Raw genomic sequence first — 11,537 nt, forward strand, 5'->3', positions numbered from 1 at the left:
TCTCTAACCAAGAAATTCTGAAGTATAAAGTGTAATTAAAAAGGGCCTTTGATTTGCAGACTAAAGTCTTAGGTTCGAATTTCCATGGCATCATAGTTGTGTGTGTGTGTTAAAGAAATCCTCATCTCTTATAATTTAGACTATCGCTTGTGCTATAAAAAAAAAATTCATTCAATTTCATCCAATGACGACAAGACATTCCTTATTAGTTGAAATACTAACCAGTAAAGACATACATATAAAATAAAATAAAAATGTTGGTAAGATATCATAATATGTCCATTTAAGAATGGCAAATCCATTATCTATAAAGGGATCCCTGAAATACAACATGTGAAGTACACTATCATATTTCAATAATATGAAATGTCTATTTTCAAATTTTCATTCATAGATCATGCTTGAAACAAATTATACAAATTGTAAACCCATCTAATTGTAATAAAATAAGTAGACGGACATAATTGTTTAAGAAAATACTAAGATCTCTACCTTTTAAATGAATAAACATTTTCTAATTTGATTGACTTTTTATAGAGATGATAGAACTGAAAAATTAATGGTGTGAATTATTAAATCACAATTTATAATGAGTATATACAACGGGCGCCCCTCAAATTTATTTAAGGAATCCTCAATTCAACCTACGTAATATGTTTGATTTATATAAAGGCATCATATTCATTTTTTTGCCTTGCAACTTATTTTTGCGACTTGATTAATCAAATTTAGGGTAACTACATAATATGATGCTTAAGATGACGTTAAAAAGAAGTAGTAATCACATGTCTAAGAGTGGTTAAGGCCGTACCACATCACGAGAGAGAGGGAGAGAGATTGTCAAAGCCGGCATAACTGACCACCGACCCCTCCAAATCTTAAAAGAAAACAAACCAAGACTTTCTCCAAGTCAATTTCATCCCCTCTTTTGTATATAATAACCCTCTGCCTTCGTCCCTTACCTAAAAGCCAACTAATAATCCTAACTCTCTCTCTCTCTCAAAATGGGCAATGCAGTGTCTCCGTGTTTTCAACAGAAAACAAACATAGCCGTAAAAGTTATATTTTCAGAAGGAAACACAAGACTCCTCAGAGGAAAGCACATAGCTGGAGAGATCATGTTCGAGTTTCCAGACCAAATGGTTTGCCATGCGGACTCTTTCTTCATCGGCCACCCCGTCCCGGCGTTAGCCATAGACGATGAGCTCATTCATGGACAGACCTACTTTGTTCTCCCCCTTGATTGCTTCGCATGCCGGGTCCTCTCGGCCTCCTCGCTCGCCGCCTTAGGCTCCTCCTCAAGCCCCAACAAGAAGGCTCCGATTAATTTCGGAGAGTCCCCATTTGAGTACATAAAGGGTTCGAACGGGAAGGTCTTGATCAAGGTTGTGCCAGACTTCATAACAAGGCTAATTACAAGAGCTAATAATAAGGAAATTGAAGGGTCGCCTGTTACTAGCCCTAGCAATAGTTTTCTTTGTAGCACGCCTGAGTTGCAAAAGCACTATGAACAGCTTGTTGGGTCTAAAGAGCAATTGTGGTCGCCTAAGCTTGATACCATTTCTGAATATAAGGTTAGGTTTTCACCATGCAAATTCTTAGGGCTGGAGTGGAAACAGAAAGAGAGTGAAGTCATGTAATTGTTTAATCTCTTTTATTAATTTTGTGACAAAGTTAATTGGTTAATTTACTACCAGCTAGTAGCATAAGAAGACAGAGATTTGCTAATTGTACGTATTGTGTTTTTTTCATTTCTGTGTCCTGATTCATTCATGAGTTGTAAAAAGTTGATTATATAATAGGAAATTAGAATTGCTTTCTTAATTGTATATAATCATCTTTAAATTATCTACCCCTAACTAAAAATTTATTGTAATTTAGTTTGTATTCCTTAATTTCTTGGACATAACCAATCTATGGTTATGAATATGAAAGTTTGATTAATTAGGATGTATGAATACAGTCCCGCTCATCAAAGGACTTAAAAATGAAGTCTCACAGGACCTATTTGATAAAGGCTCTTGGATTAATATCCAATGACCTATATAATTGGTAATTTAGACCCTCACTCAAGCTCCCTATTTTACCAAAACAAACCCCAATTATTCTAATTTAACAAAAAACAAAGATGCAAACAATATTCGAAGTTTTTTTTTTCTTTCAATTTTTTGGTTTTTGAAATTGGAGAGAGATGGGTAGAGAAAAGGAGCTCAGGGAGTGAGATCCATCAATGTTGTTGGGGGTGGGGGGAAGAGTGCGGTGATGGGTGAGTTGGGGGAGCAATTGCTATGATTGGTGGGTGGCGGTGTGGGGGTGTGGCTTGGGCGCGGGGTTTGGGAGTTCGCAGTTGCCGGCGTGGCTGGACCTCTGTGGCCCACAATGGTGCCTCAAAGCCTTTGTGACTACTGTACATGTTGATTTTTTTTATTTTGTTGTTGTTGAAGATATACGAAATACGAGGTTGCTTTGCATCTTCCTAGCTAGGGGTCATGCAGCTTCTTGGTTTGATTTTAGAATTTGAAACTGTGTTGGTTTTTTTTATTGCTATTTTTTATTTCTACGTGGGTAGCGCTGATTGGAGCCGCCGGTCTAAGGTTCGGGCAAGGTTCAGATGGTGGGGGAAGTTGAGAGATTGAATGTGAATCCCTAATTTTAATTTTAATTTCCTTTGATTTTCTTATATAAAAAAAATATAATAATTAGGATTTGTTTGGGTAAAATAGGGAGCAAAATGAGTGAGAATTTAAACTACTAATTATATGTGCCATTAGATTAATCCAAGGACCTTTATCAAATAGGTCCTCACAGGACCTCATTTTTAGGTCCTTAGGTGAGCGGGACTATATTCATGCATCCTAATTAATCAAGGGTGTTGTTAAACGAACCCCAAAAATTAACTGAGCACAACATATTACCAAACTATTTATTAAATTACTCATTTATCCTAATATAAAATGACCAAAAAGGATATATTGAATTGTGAAATAAATGTAATTTTAATAAATAGATCATACTCATCATATTCAACCCTAATCAAATGTAAGCGAAAAACCCTATTTCCAAAAACCCAAACATGTCCAAGCAAATACAACCAAGCTGTGATCTTTTTGTGAAAATAGTATCTGCCATATGGGTTTTATTTAAATGTGGTTGAAAGTTGAAAATTTGTGAATTTGGATGACCATTTCATATGAGAGTTCATGTGTTTCTGATATCAAAGTTTGAGTCTTTGAACTCTTTGAAAGAAACCCATCTCAATTATCATAGTTCTTTCAGCTTCCATTTGTTGGTTTGATCTTTCGTCATTTTATGCTTCATCTTCATTTGTTCTAATTTACTGTTTTAGAAGGCTTTGAAACAATCACATCCCATCACTTTGATCACATTTGTTTCACCTTCCATTTGCTGATCTTTTGGTCTTTGATCATTTTTTCTGTTTCATCTTCTTTCTATTTTCACTTGTTGATCATTGATCAGTGAAAGCTTTAGGAAATTCATATGTGATGCAATCTTGAGCTAGAGAGTAAGAGGCAATACCCAATTGGCTTATTCTTTTATTTGACCAGTCTATATGGCTTTGAGATCTTTTTAGAACCATAATTCAATATATAGTTAAAATATTTCCCTTTTATTTAGTTATTTGTTTGCTTGGTTGTGTTAGGGTGTACCAAGGGTATTTGTGGTAGTTAAATATGGTATACTTAGTTAATTTTACATTTTAATTTACATATTAGGGTGTACTTAGATCATAGGGTGTACTCAGTTAATTTTATGGTTCATTTAACAACACCCTTAATCAAACCTTCATATTCATAACCATAGATTGGTTGTACCCAAGAAGAAATTAAGGAATACAAACTAAATTACAATAAATTTTTAGTTAGGGGTAGATAATTTAAAGATGATTATATACAACTAAGAAAGCAATTTTAATTTTCTATTATATAAGCAATTTTAATTTTGATTATATACAACTAACAAACCCAAATTACTCTAATTAAAAATATTTATGATTCTTTAAACTAGGGAGTATGGTTGGAGTTGAAATTTTATAAAGAGCTCCTAAAATAGCTTTTTAGTATTTTTAGCTAAATTTTAACTAAAAAATGGAGAGCATGATTGTGGATGCTCTTAGCCTATTGACAAGTCCATGGATTTGTGATACAAGGAAAGTGATCTAAAGATTTTAAACACGGAGAGATCTCTCCTTGTAACTCACACCCTAAAAGTTCCTAGTCATAGAATTGTTCAATTGTGCATTGACGAACCGCAAAGAATGGTACACACTATATTTGCTCAATTGCGAGGATGACTAGTCTCAAGTTATTCATGTAGAGACGCTGAGATAAGTGTGTAGATGCTTGCTAGAGAGAGAGTTCACTGAACGCGATCAAACGAAAAAAATTCAATGGAAGTTTGACTTACATGTCAAACAAGATTTCATTCGTTAATCCCTACACCTGAGGCACCATGGTTGCCTTATGGATGAGTAGTCGATCTTTGACTGTATCATTGTTAGAAATATGGACTAAAGCCAAACATGTGATTTTGCTTTCTGGATATTTCACCATTGTTAATGGGCAAGATCATTGTTTGCAACCATGATATTTGGTCTATTATCATAACAGTAAACAACAAATCCGTGGAATATGAAATAGTATGAGAGTTATGCAATGAGATTGGATATAAGGAGACTTCTCATACTTCCACATCATTTCTTAAACGTTCCCGATCGTAGGATTATCAATTGGACGTTGATCATCCGCAAAGATTGGTACACACTACATCCGCTCAATTGGGAGAATAACTATAGTCTCAAGTCATTGCGTGTAGAGACACTAAGATAAGTGTGTAGGTGCTTATAAGGAAAAGTACACTGAACGCAATCAAACCACAAGTTTTAGTATGGAATTCTTACTCACATATCAAACTAGAACTCATAAGTTACAATAGTGCAAACTAGTCACTCAGACCTGAGACATCATAGTCGTTTGTCTTTGATATCACTATATGGCCATTGAATGAAAGAAGAAACTGACTCAAAGGTGAAGAACCTATTCAAGTTTGAATTGCTGTGCAATTGAGTCATTCATATTATCAGGGTATGGATACCTTTTTCAAAACCCCAATATGAATTTTCCACTTATATGATTACTTTGGTTATGTTTAGAAACTTATTTTTAAATCATATTTGATACTTTGCAAAGATTTCCCAATCGTGTCTTTGGAGCATTCTCTCTCCTTACTGAGAGCAAAGATCCCTTGTTGTACATTCACTTGCCTCCATGAGCTTGTCGAGAATCCTGATAATCACCTTTGAGTCATTTTTTCTTACAATGATCGTATAGTGATATCAAAGACAAACGACTTGTCCACAAGACAACTATGATGTCTCAAGTCTGAGGACTAGTTTGCACTATTGCAACTTATGAGTTCTAGTTTGATATGTAAGTAAGAATTCCATACTAAAACTCGTGGTTTCATTGCGTTCAATGTACTTTTCCTTATAAGCACCTACACACTTATCTTAGTGTCTCTACACGCAATGACTTGAGACTATAGTCATTCTCCCAATTGAGCGGATATAGTGTGTACTAGTCTTTGCGGATGATCAACGTCCAATTGATAATCCTACAACCAAGAACGTTTAGGAAATGATGTGGAAGTATGAGAGGTCTCCTTATATCCAATCTCATTGCATAACCCTCATACTATTTCATATTCCAAGGACTTGTTGTTTTACTGTTATGATAATAGACCATTTATCATGGTTGAAAACAACGATCTTGCCCATTAGTGATGGTGAAATATCCAGAAAGTAACATCACATGTTTGGCTTTAGGGCATATTTCTAACACGGGGAGGGTCTTGTCACACCAAAACTTATGGAAACTTAGATAAACTCATGTTCTAGCAATACAAACTTTCTATATCTCTTGCTAAACTTATGGAAACTTAGCTCCCACGCCACAAACTTCTCAAGCCAAGCTAAAGAATTTTCGATTTACTGTGAACATAATTCCTTTGGTGAAAAAACCAGAGCACTCCCTAAGAATTGACATCCTTTCGGAGTGTTTTGGGGTTTGGTTCTTCAACCTATAGAAAAGGGTTATCATCATTCATCTCTTACAACAACCCAAGTCCATCTGCTAGAACCAAAAAACCCCTACAATGTTAGAGAAAAAGTTGTTTGTAGGGAACTTGAAGTTCAAAACATTTGTTCTAGGGATCAATTTGCAGATTTTTTTACAAAAGGATTGCCTGTATCTCAATTTCAACTTTTGATCAACAAGCTTCATGTTGTTTCACGACCACTAAAGTTGGGGGAGGCTGATAAACAATCACAACCAAGTCAAATGTGAAGTATGTCTTTGATGGTATTTGTTAAACTTGTTTGAGACTTTGTGGATGTTTGTATCATATTTTGGTTATATGTATATCTCTTGGTTGGCTCCTGTTTTGATGCAACTGTTTTGTATATTGAATTGTTGCATATGCTCTTGTTTTTCATGTTAAACACCCATGACTTTGATTGAGGGTTATACACGCATTCATGGAAGCATGTGATGATCAAGAGAATTTCTCAAGAGTATCAAGGATAAATTTCAAGAGAGAAAACAACAACAACCCAATGGCGATGAGCTGAAATGGCTTGCCTTGTGCTGCCTTATTTGCCTTGCCACATTAGCATTTTCATGCTCCAAAGGAAGAAGCAAATGGGCAGGCAAAATATACCTACTCTCCCCAACAAGGTAATTTGCCTACTTCAAAGTGAAGAGGTATATTGGGCCCCACTTATTTTTTTTTATATAATAAAATAACATCTACACTCTCTCACCTACTTTCTATAAAATATAATAGTAAATGTAAAATATAAAAATAAATAATATAATAATAGTTTGTACACTTGCATTGCCTATTCCCTGGAAGTGACCAACTTTTTTCACGAGGCAAATGAGTAGGCAACATGTCACCTAGGTTGTTATAGTACAATTTTGCCTATTAATCATTTGCATACTCCCTTCGAGATGCTCTTAAGCCTTGATTGAGGAAACCTTCAATGGATTATGCCATTTATCTCTTCTTGTCATGCAGTGCCATCAGGATCAAGAGCAACATAAAGAGCATCTAAGCCAATTGCTTTTTTATAATTTTATTGTGCAATTTTGCTATGAGTGTCAGAGCCAAGGAGAGCTCCTTTGGGTCATTGGCCTTGCTTCTCTCTCTCTCTCTCTCTCTCTCTCTCTCTCTCTCTAAATTTTTTTTTTGTTTCTCTCTCCAACCTTACGACTCCTCTCATATTCTTTGCCCTTCTTTTCCTTTCACCCATTGCCATGCTTTTTAGAGCACCTTCACCCATTTGCCATGGAAAAAGGCAAGGGGAGGCAAGGTGAGTTATTATTCACGTGACCTGTGCCTACCCTAGCATTTTTTTTTTATGCATTCCCACTCATTGCCCCGGCAATCCAAGGGCAACCACTATTCGCATGAGATACGAGGAGAGAAATTTGTATGGATTTTGGTGTGGAAAGTGAAGAACATGGCTAGGTATTTATAGATAAAAATTTCTGAATTTTTTGGTATTGTTTCCTTTGTTTTTCAATTTTTTAGGTATTTAAGTTGGTCGTTGACGTCAACTTGCCCAGGCAAGTCTTACCTTTGGGCTTGCCCAGTTTCATGGGGCCCACTTCTTGCCATGTCAATTTTTCCTTGGTGGCGGTTGTTTTTGGAGCCTAAGCCCCCTTTTGCCATAGCAAAAGGGGTTTAGGGTTTAGAGCACTTCCACCCATCCCTTTTTGTCATGGCAAAAGGGGACCTAGGCTCCAAAAACAACCCACATCAAGGAAACATTGTCATGGCAAGAAGTTGGCTGAAACTGGGCAAGTTGATGTCATTGTGATGTTAGCGGCCAATTTAAATACAAAAAAAAATACAAAAAAATATAGAATTTTTTATATATAAATACCTAGCCATTTTCTTCACTTCCCACACCAAAACTTCATATAAATGCCTCTCCTCATATCTCATGTGAATAGTAGTTGCCCTTGGGTTGTCATGACGATGGGTGGGAATGCATTAAAAAAAATTGCTAGGGTACTATTCATATGAATACTAACTGCCCTGCCTCTTCTTCCCTTTTGCCATGGCAAATGGGAGGAAGTGCTCTTAGGATTTAGGGTTTAGAATAGGTAAAAGTGCTCTTATAGGCTGGGTTTTAGAGACTTAGGATTAGATAACTTTACATTTGAAGAGCCCAACAATTGCCCCATTTTCCGAAAGCCTTGTTGATCCCTTCCTTTTCTCTAGGCATGAAATCATAGCCAATTTTATCACATTCATATTTCAAAATTGCCTTGAAAATAATGTACCTGTTTTTGGCGCACATAAGATAAGACCCGCTTCTTCAAACACTTTGCATGCTTTTCCTTCTGCACTTCTTGTTCAACATGTGGCTTATCCAAAGACAACCCAAGCTTATTTTTTGTTTGAACAAACGTCAAATTTTTGTTTTAAAAAAAAATGATTTTTTCTCTTTTCTTTTTTGTTTCAACAGCCTATATCTGGGAATTATGCAAATTTTGATTTTTCCCTTGCCTATTAAAACCGTAATATGAGTTTTTATACCACATAGTCAATACATTGATGCAATGCATACACTGACGGATCTAGGAATTTTCCTTCCAAGGGTCAATGTGTAACATGTCAAAAAAATATTTAGATAAAAGAGACTTGTAAAAATTGTTGGTGTAGATGGCTCAATACAAGCCATGATGTGCAAGTCCCACATTGGAGAATACAAAAATAATATACAGTTTAAGTATAAGTGGTCCACTCCTAATTGCATCAAGACCTTTTAAGTTAAAACCCTACACCTAGAGGTCTATTGAACCTTCTTTGTCCTAGGTGGTTAAGGTGGGAACAATATTGATGCAAAATTTGGACATGTGCTCCTATTGGGCCGATTGCATAGGCGGACACTCCAGCCTAGTGCTGATTTTATTTTTTATTTTTATTTTTTTATAGGCTTAGTGTTATAAGCCAAATCTAGGTAAAGTAAATAATAGCCTTGCCCTTTATTTAAAATAAGTTGAGCTCTCTATGTAGAAATAAGCCCACTCTTGAAGCATATAGTAAACAGTAAACATGAAATCCATAACCTATATGAATTTGATTAGAAGCAGACATCAAAAAATTTCTTCTTGAAGGAAACTTTGTGCATCTCATGACTTGGAATGAATTTAGCCACAACATATAACACATAAACATTCAAAATGATGGATTGATTATGCTTATTCTAGTTAAGCTAAGCCTTTTCATTTTAATCCAAGCATCTTATGATCTTGTCTCTTTAAGCACAAAATAGAAAAGAGAAGAAATGTTAAGCTTTTACCCTTGTAGACTTTTCTTGGAGAACCAAGAATGATCACCTTGTTGGAAAGGCCTTCAATCTTCTCTTAGAATATAGATTCCTCAACCAAGAGGCTCCAAAGTAGAAGCCCTCTACCTCACCACATCAAAATGGACAAGAGATGGAGATGAGATCAACCAAGAGGCCTTAGATGCTAGAATACCTCTTAGTTGGTCCGATTTTTGGCTAAGAAGATGAGAGGGAGGATGTTTCACCTACACATCAACACTTCACGGTTTGGAGCCCTAACTTGAAAAATGTCAAAGTGTGGCTTTATAGCTAGCAAAAGATGATGAGAAATTCCTAATAGGGAATTTCGACTCTATCTCTTCTTGGGCTCCTCTTGGGCTTGTTTAACTTGTGTTGTCATACAACACATGTTTCTTGATAGGATCCCAAGGGTATTTTAGTCTTTTTGTAATCTAGTCAACCTATTATATTAGGAGGTTAGTCAGCATTATTGAGAAGTTGAATTGTATTGTGTTTCGAGTAATAAAAAAAGTATATTCTCTGTACATTGGGTCAAGGTTGAATGAGGTTCTAACATTGGTATTAGACTAGTGGACTTACGCTTCCTTTTGCATGTACACTTTGTCAAAACACCATGGACGACCATTTAACACCTGCCATGGAAGCCAACTTTGATAGAATGAACGCACTCTTGGCTCAAATCTTGGAACGTGTCAAGGCTTTAAATCACAAACTTTCTTTGGATCTCCAAGTTCGCCACCCTGTTGTTGTCCCACCACATACCCATTCTGATGATGAAATTTGCGATGGTTTTCAACGGTGGTGCGAGCCCACTTCATTGGATTGTCAACATGTTCTTAAATCTTGTGATTTGGTTTATGGATTTCATGTTCCCAACGGTGTTTCTGTGCCCACTACAACTTCCATGGCTATCGACGCCAAGTTATGTTTCGATGTCAAGAGCGCTCACCTGTTTACTGCAGTTGTTGCCCATGATGAATTGTTGTTGCAGACCCACATCAGTGATGAAATTGACAATGGTTTTAAGCGGCGAAGCGAGCCCACTTCTTTGGATTGTCCACTTCTCCATTATGAGATAGCCAACCACGAGGGTTCTAATTGCACAAGTGAATTGCTTGTTTCGGCTAATGCATTCAAGCCATCGGAAATTACAGACCCACCACTAATGACACTACCGATTCTTGAATCAAAATGCACGAGAGGTTTGGTTGCTTCCTTGTCTCCTTCTGTTGCAATTATGGTTGGGTCAGAAGCTTTGAAGAATCTTGATCAAGAAGCTTAAAAGAAATTGGGTTCGAGGGTTCATCGTTCTTGTGTTGTGCTAGCATCCAGGGCACCACATGCTTTCCACCTGTATGTTGAAATGCATCACTCAGTTGGTTTATGCAATGATGGTAATGGAATTCTTGAATTTTATGTTGGTTGCAATATGGGTATTCATGATAAAGATGGTGGATTTGCAATTTATAATGGGCATGCTGGTTATGATCTCCAACTATTTGATGAAATGGAGGTGGGTTATCATATGTGAATTTCTGACAAAGGTGGTGGTCTCATGCCTAGGCCTCGGTGGGGTTGTTGTCTTTGTCGGTTCGTTCACTATTGCAAACCTTAATTGGTGAAATAGAGGTCAAGGGGCTGACAACATCGACTTCATTTGCAAATTTTGCAATACAGATTTTGCAAGTAGATGATTAGCTTAGCAATCAAGTATTGGTGGCCACGTTGGTGCACATCTCTACTAAGTATGAAATAGTTGAGTTGGTTCAAATTCTAGATTTGCAAGTGCTAACAATGACAACCATGCTATTACTTTGGAAGTTCTCTTTTTCACAAGCTCAGTTAGGAATATTTGTTCTACAATTTGATGTGCCAAACAAGTCCAAGGCTTTCAATTCATTCATTTGGTTCAGTTTTTTATGCAAACACAAAGGTGGATATTGCTCATGCCAACCAACTACATGCATTTTTTGCACTTCTGAATTTACAAGTGATGCCAAAGAGGTTGTTCACTTGGCTATTTCCATCTCCAATTCTTATAAGGGTGCAACTTCTACCTCGCCTAATATGGATGAATACAACAACATGTCTTGACATACTTTTGAATATGACAACATGTCTTGGCATTAGGTGGCCA

At 36.4% G+C, this 11,537-nt stretch overlaps 1 protein-coding gene across 1 annotated transcript; it reads left to right on the forward strand.

The window, feature by feature from the left end:
- Positions 1–957: 957 nt before the first annotated feature.
- Positions 958–1,834, forward strand: LOC110748197 (DUF4228 domain protein). Its single transcript, XM_021948215.2, has one exon. It carries the CDS (start codon positions 1,005–1,007, stop codon positions 1,638–1,640), a length of 636 nt encoding a protein of 211 aa, XP_021803907.1. The 5' UTR covers positions 958–1,004; the 3' UTR covers positions 1,641–1,834.
- The last annotated feature ends 9,703 nt before the right edge of the window (positions 1,835–11,537 follow it).

Source organism: Prunus avium, chromosome 4 (genome assembly GCF_965620075.1).
Source record: "Prunus avium chromosome 4, drPruAviu1.hap1.1, whole genome shotgun sequence".
NCBI lineage: Eukaryota > Viridiplantae > Streptophyta > Magnoliopsida > Rosales > Rosaceae > Prunus > Prunus avium.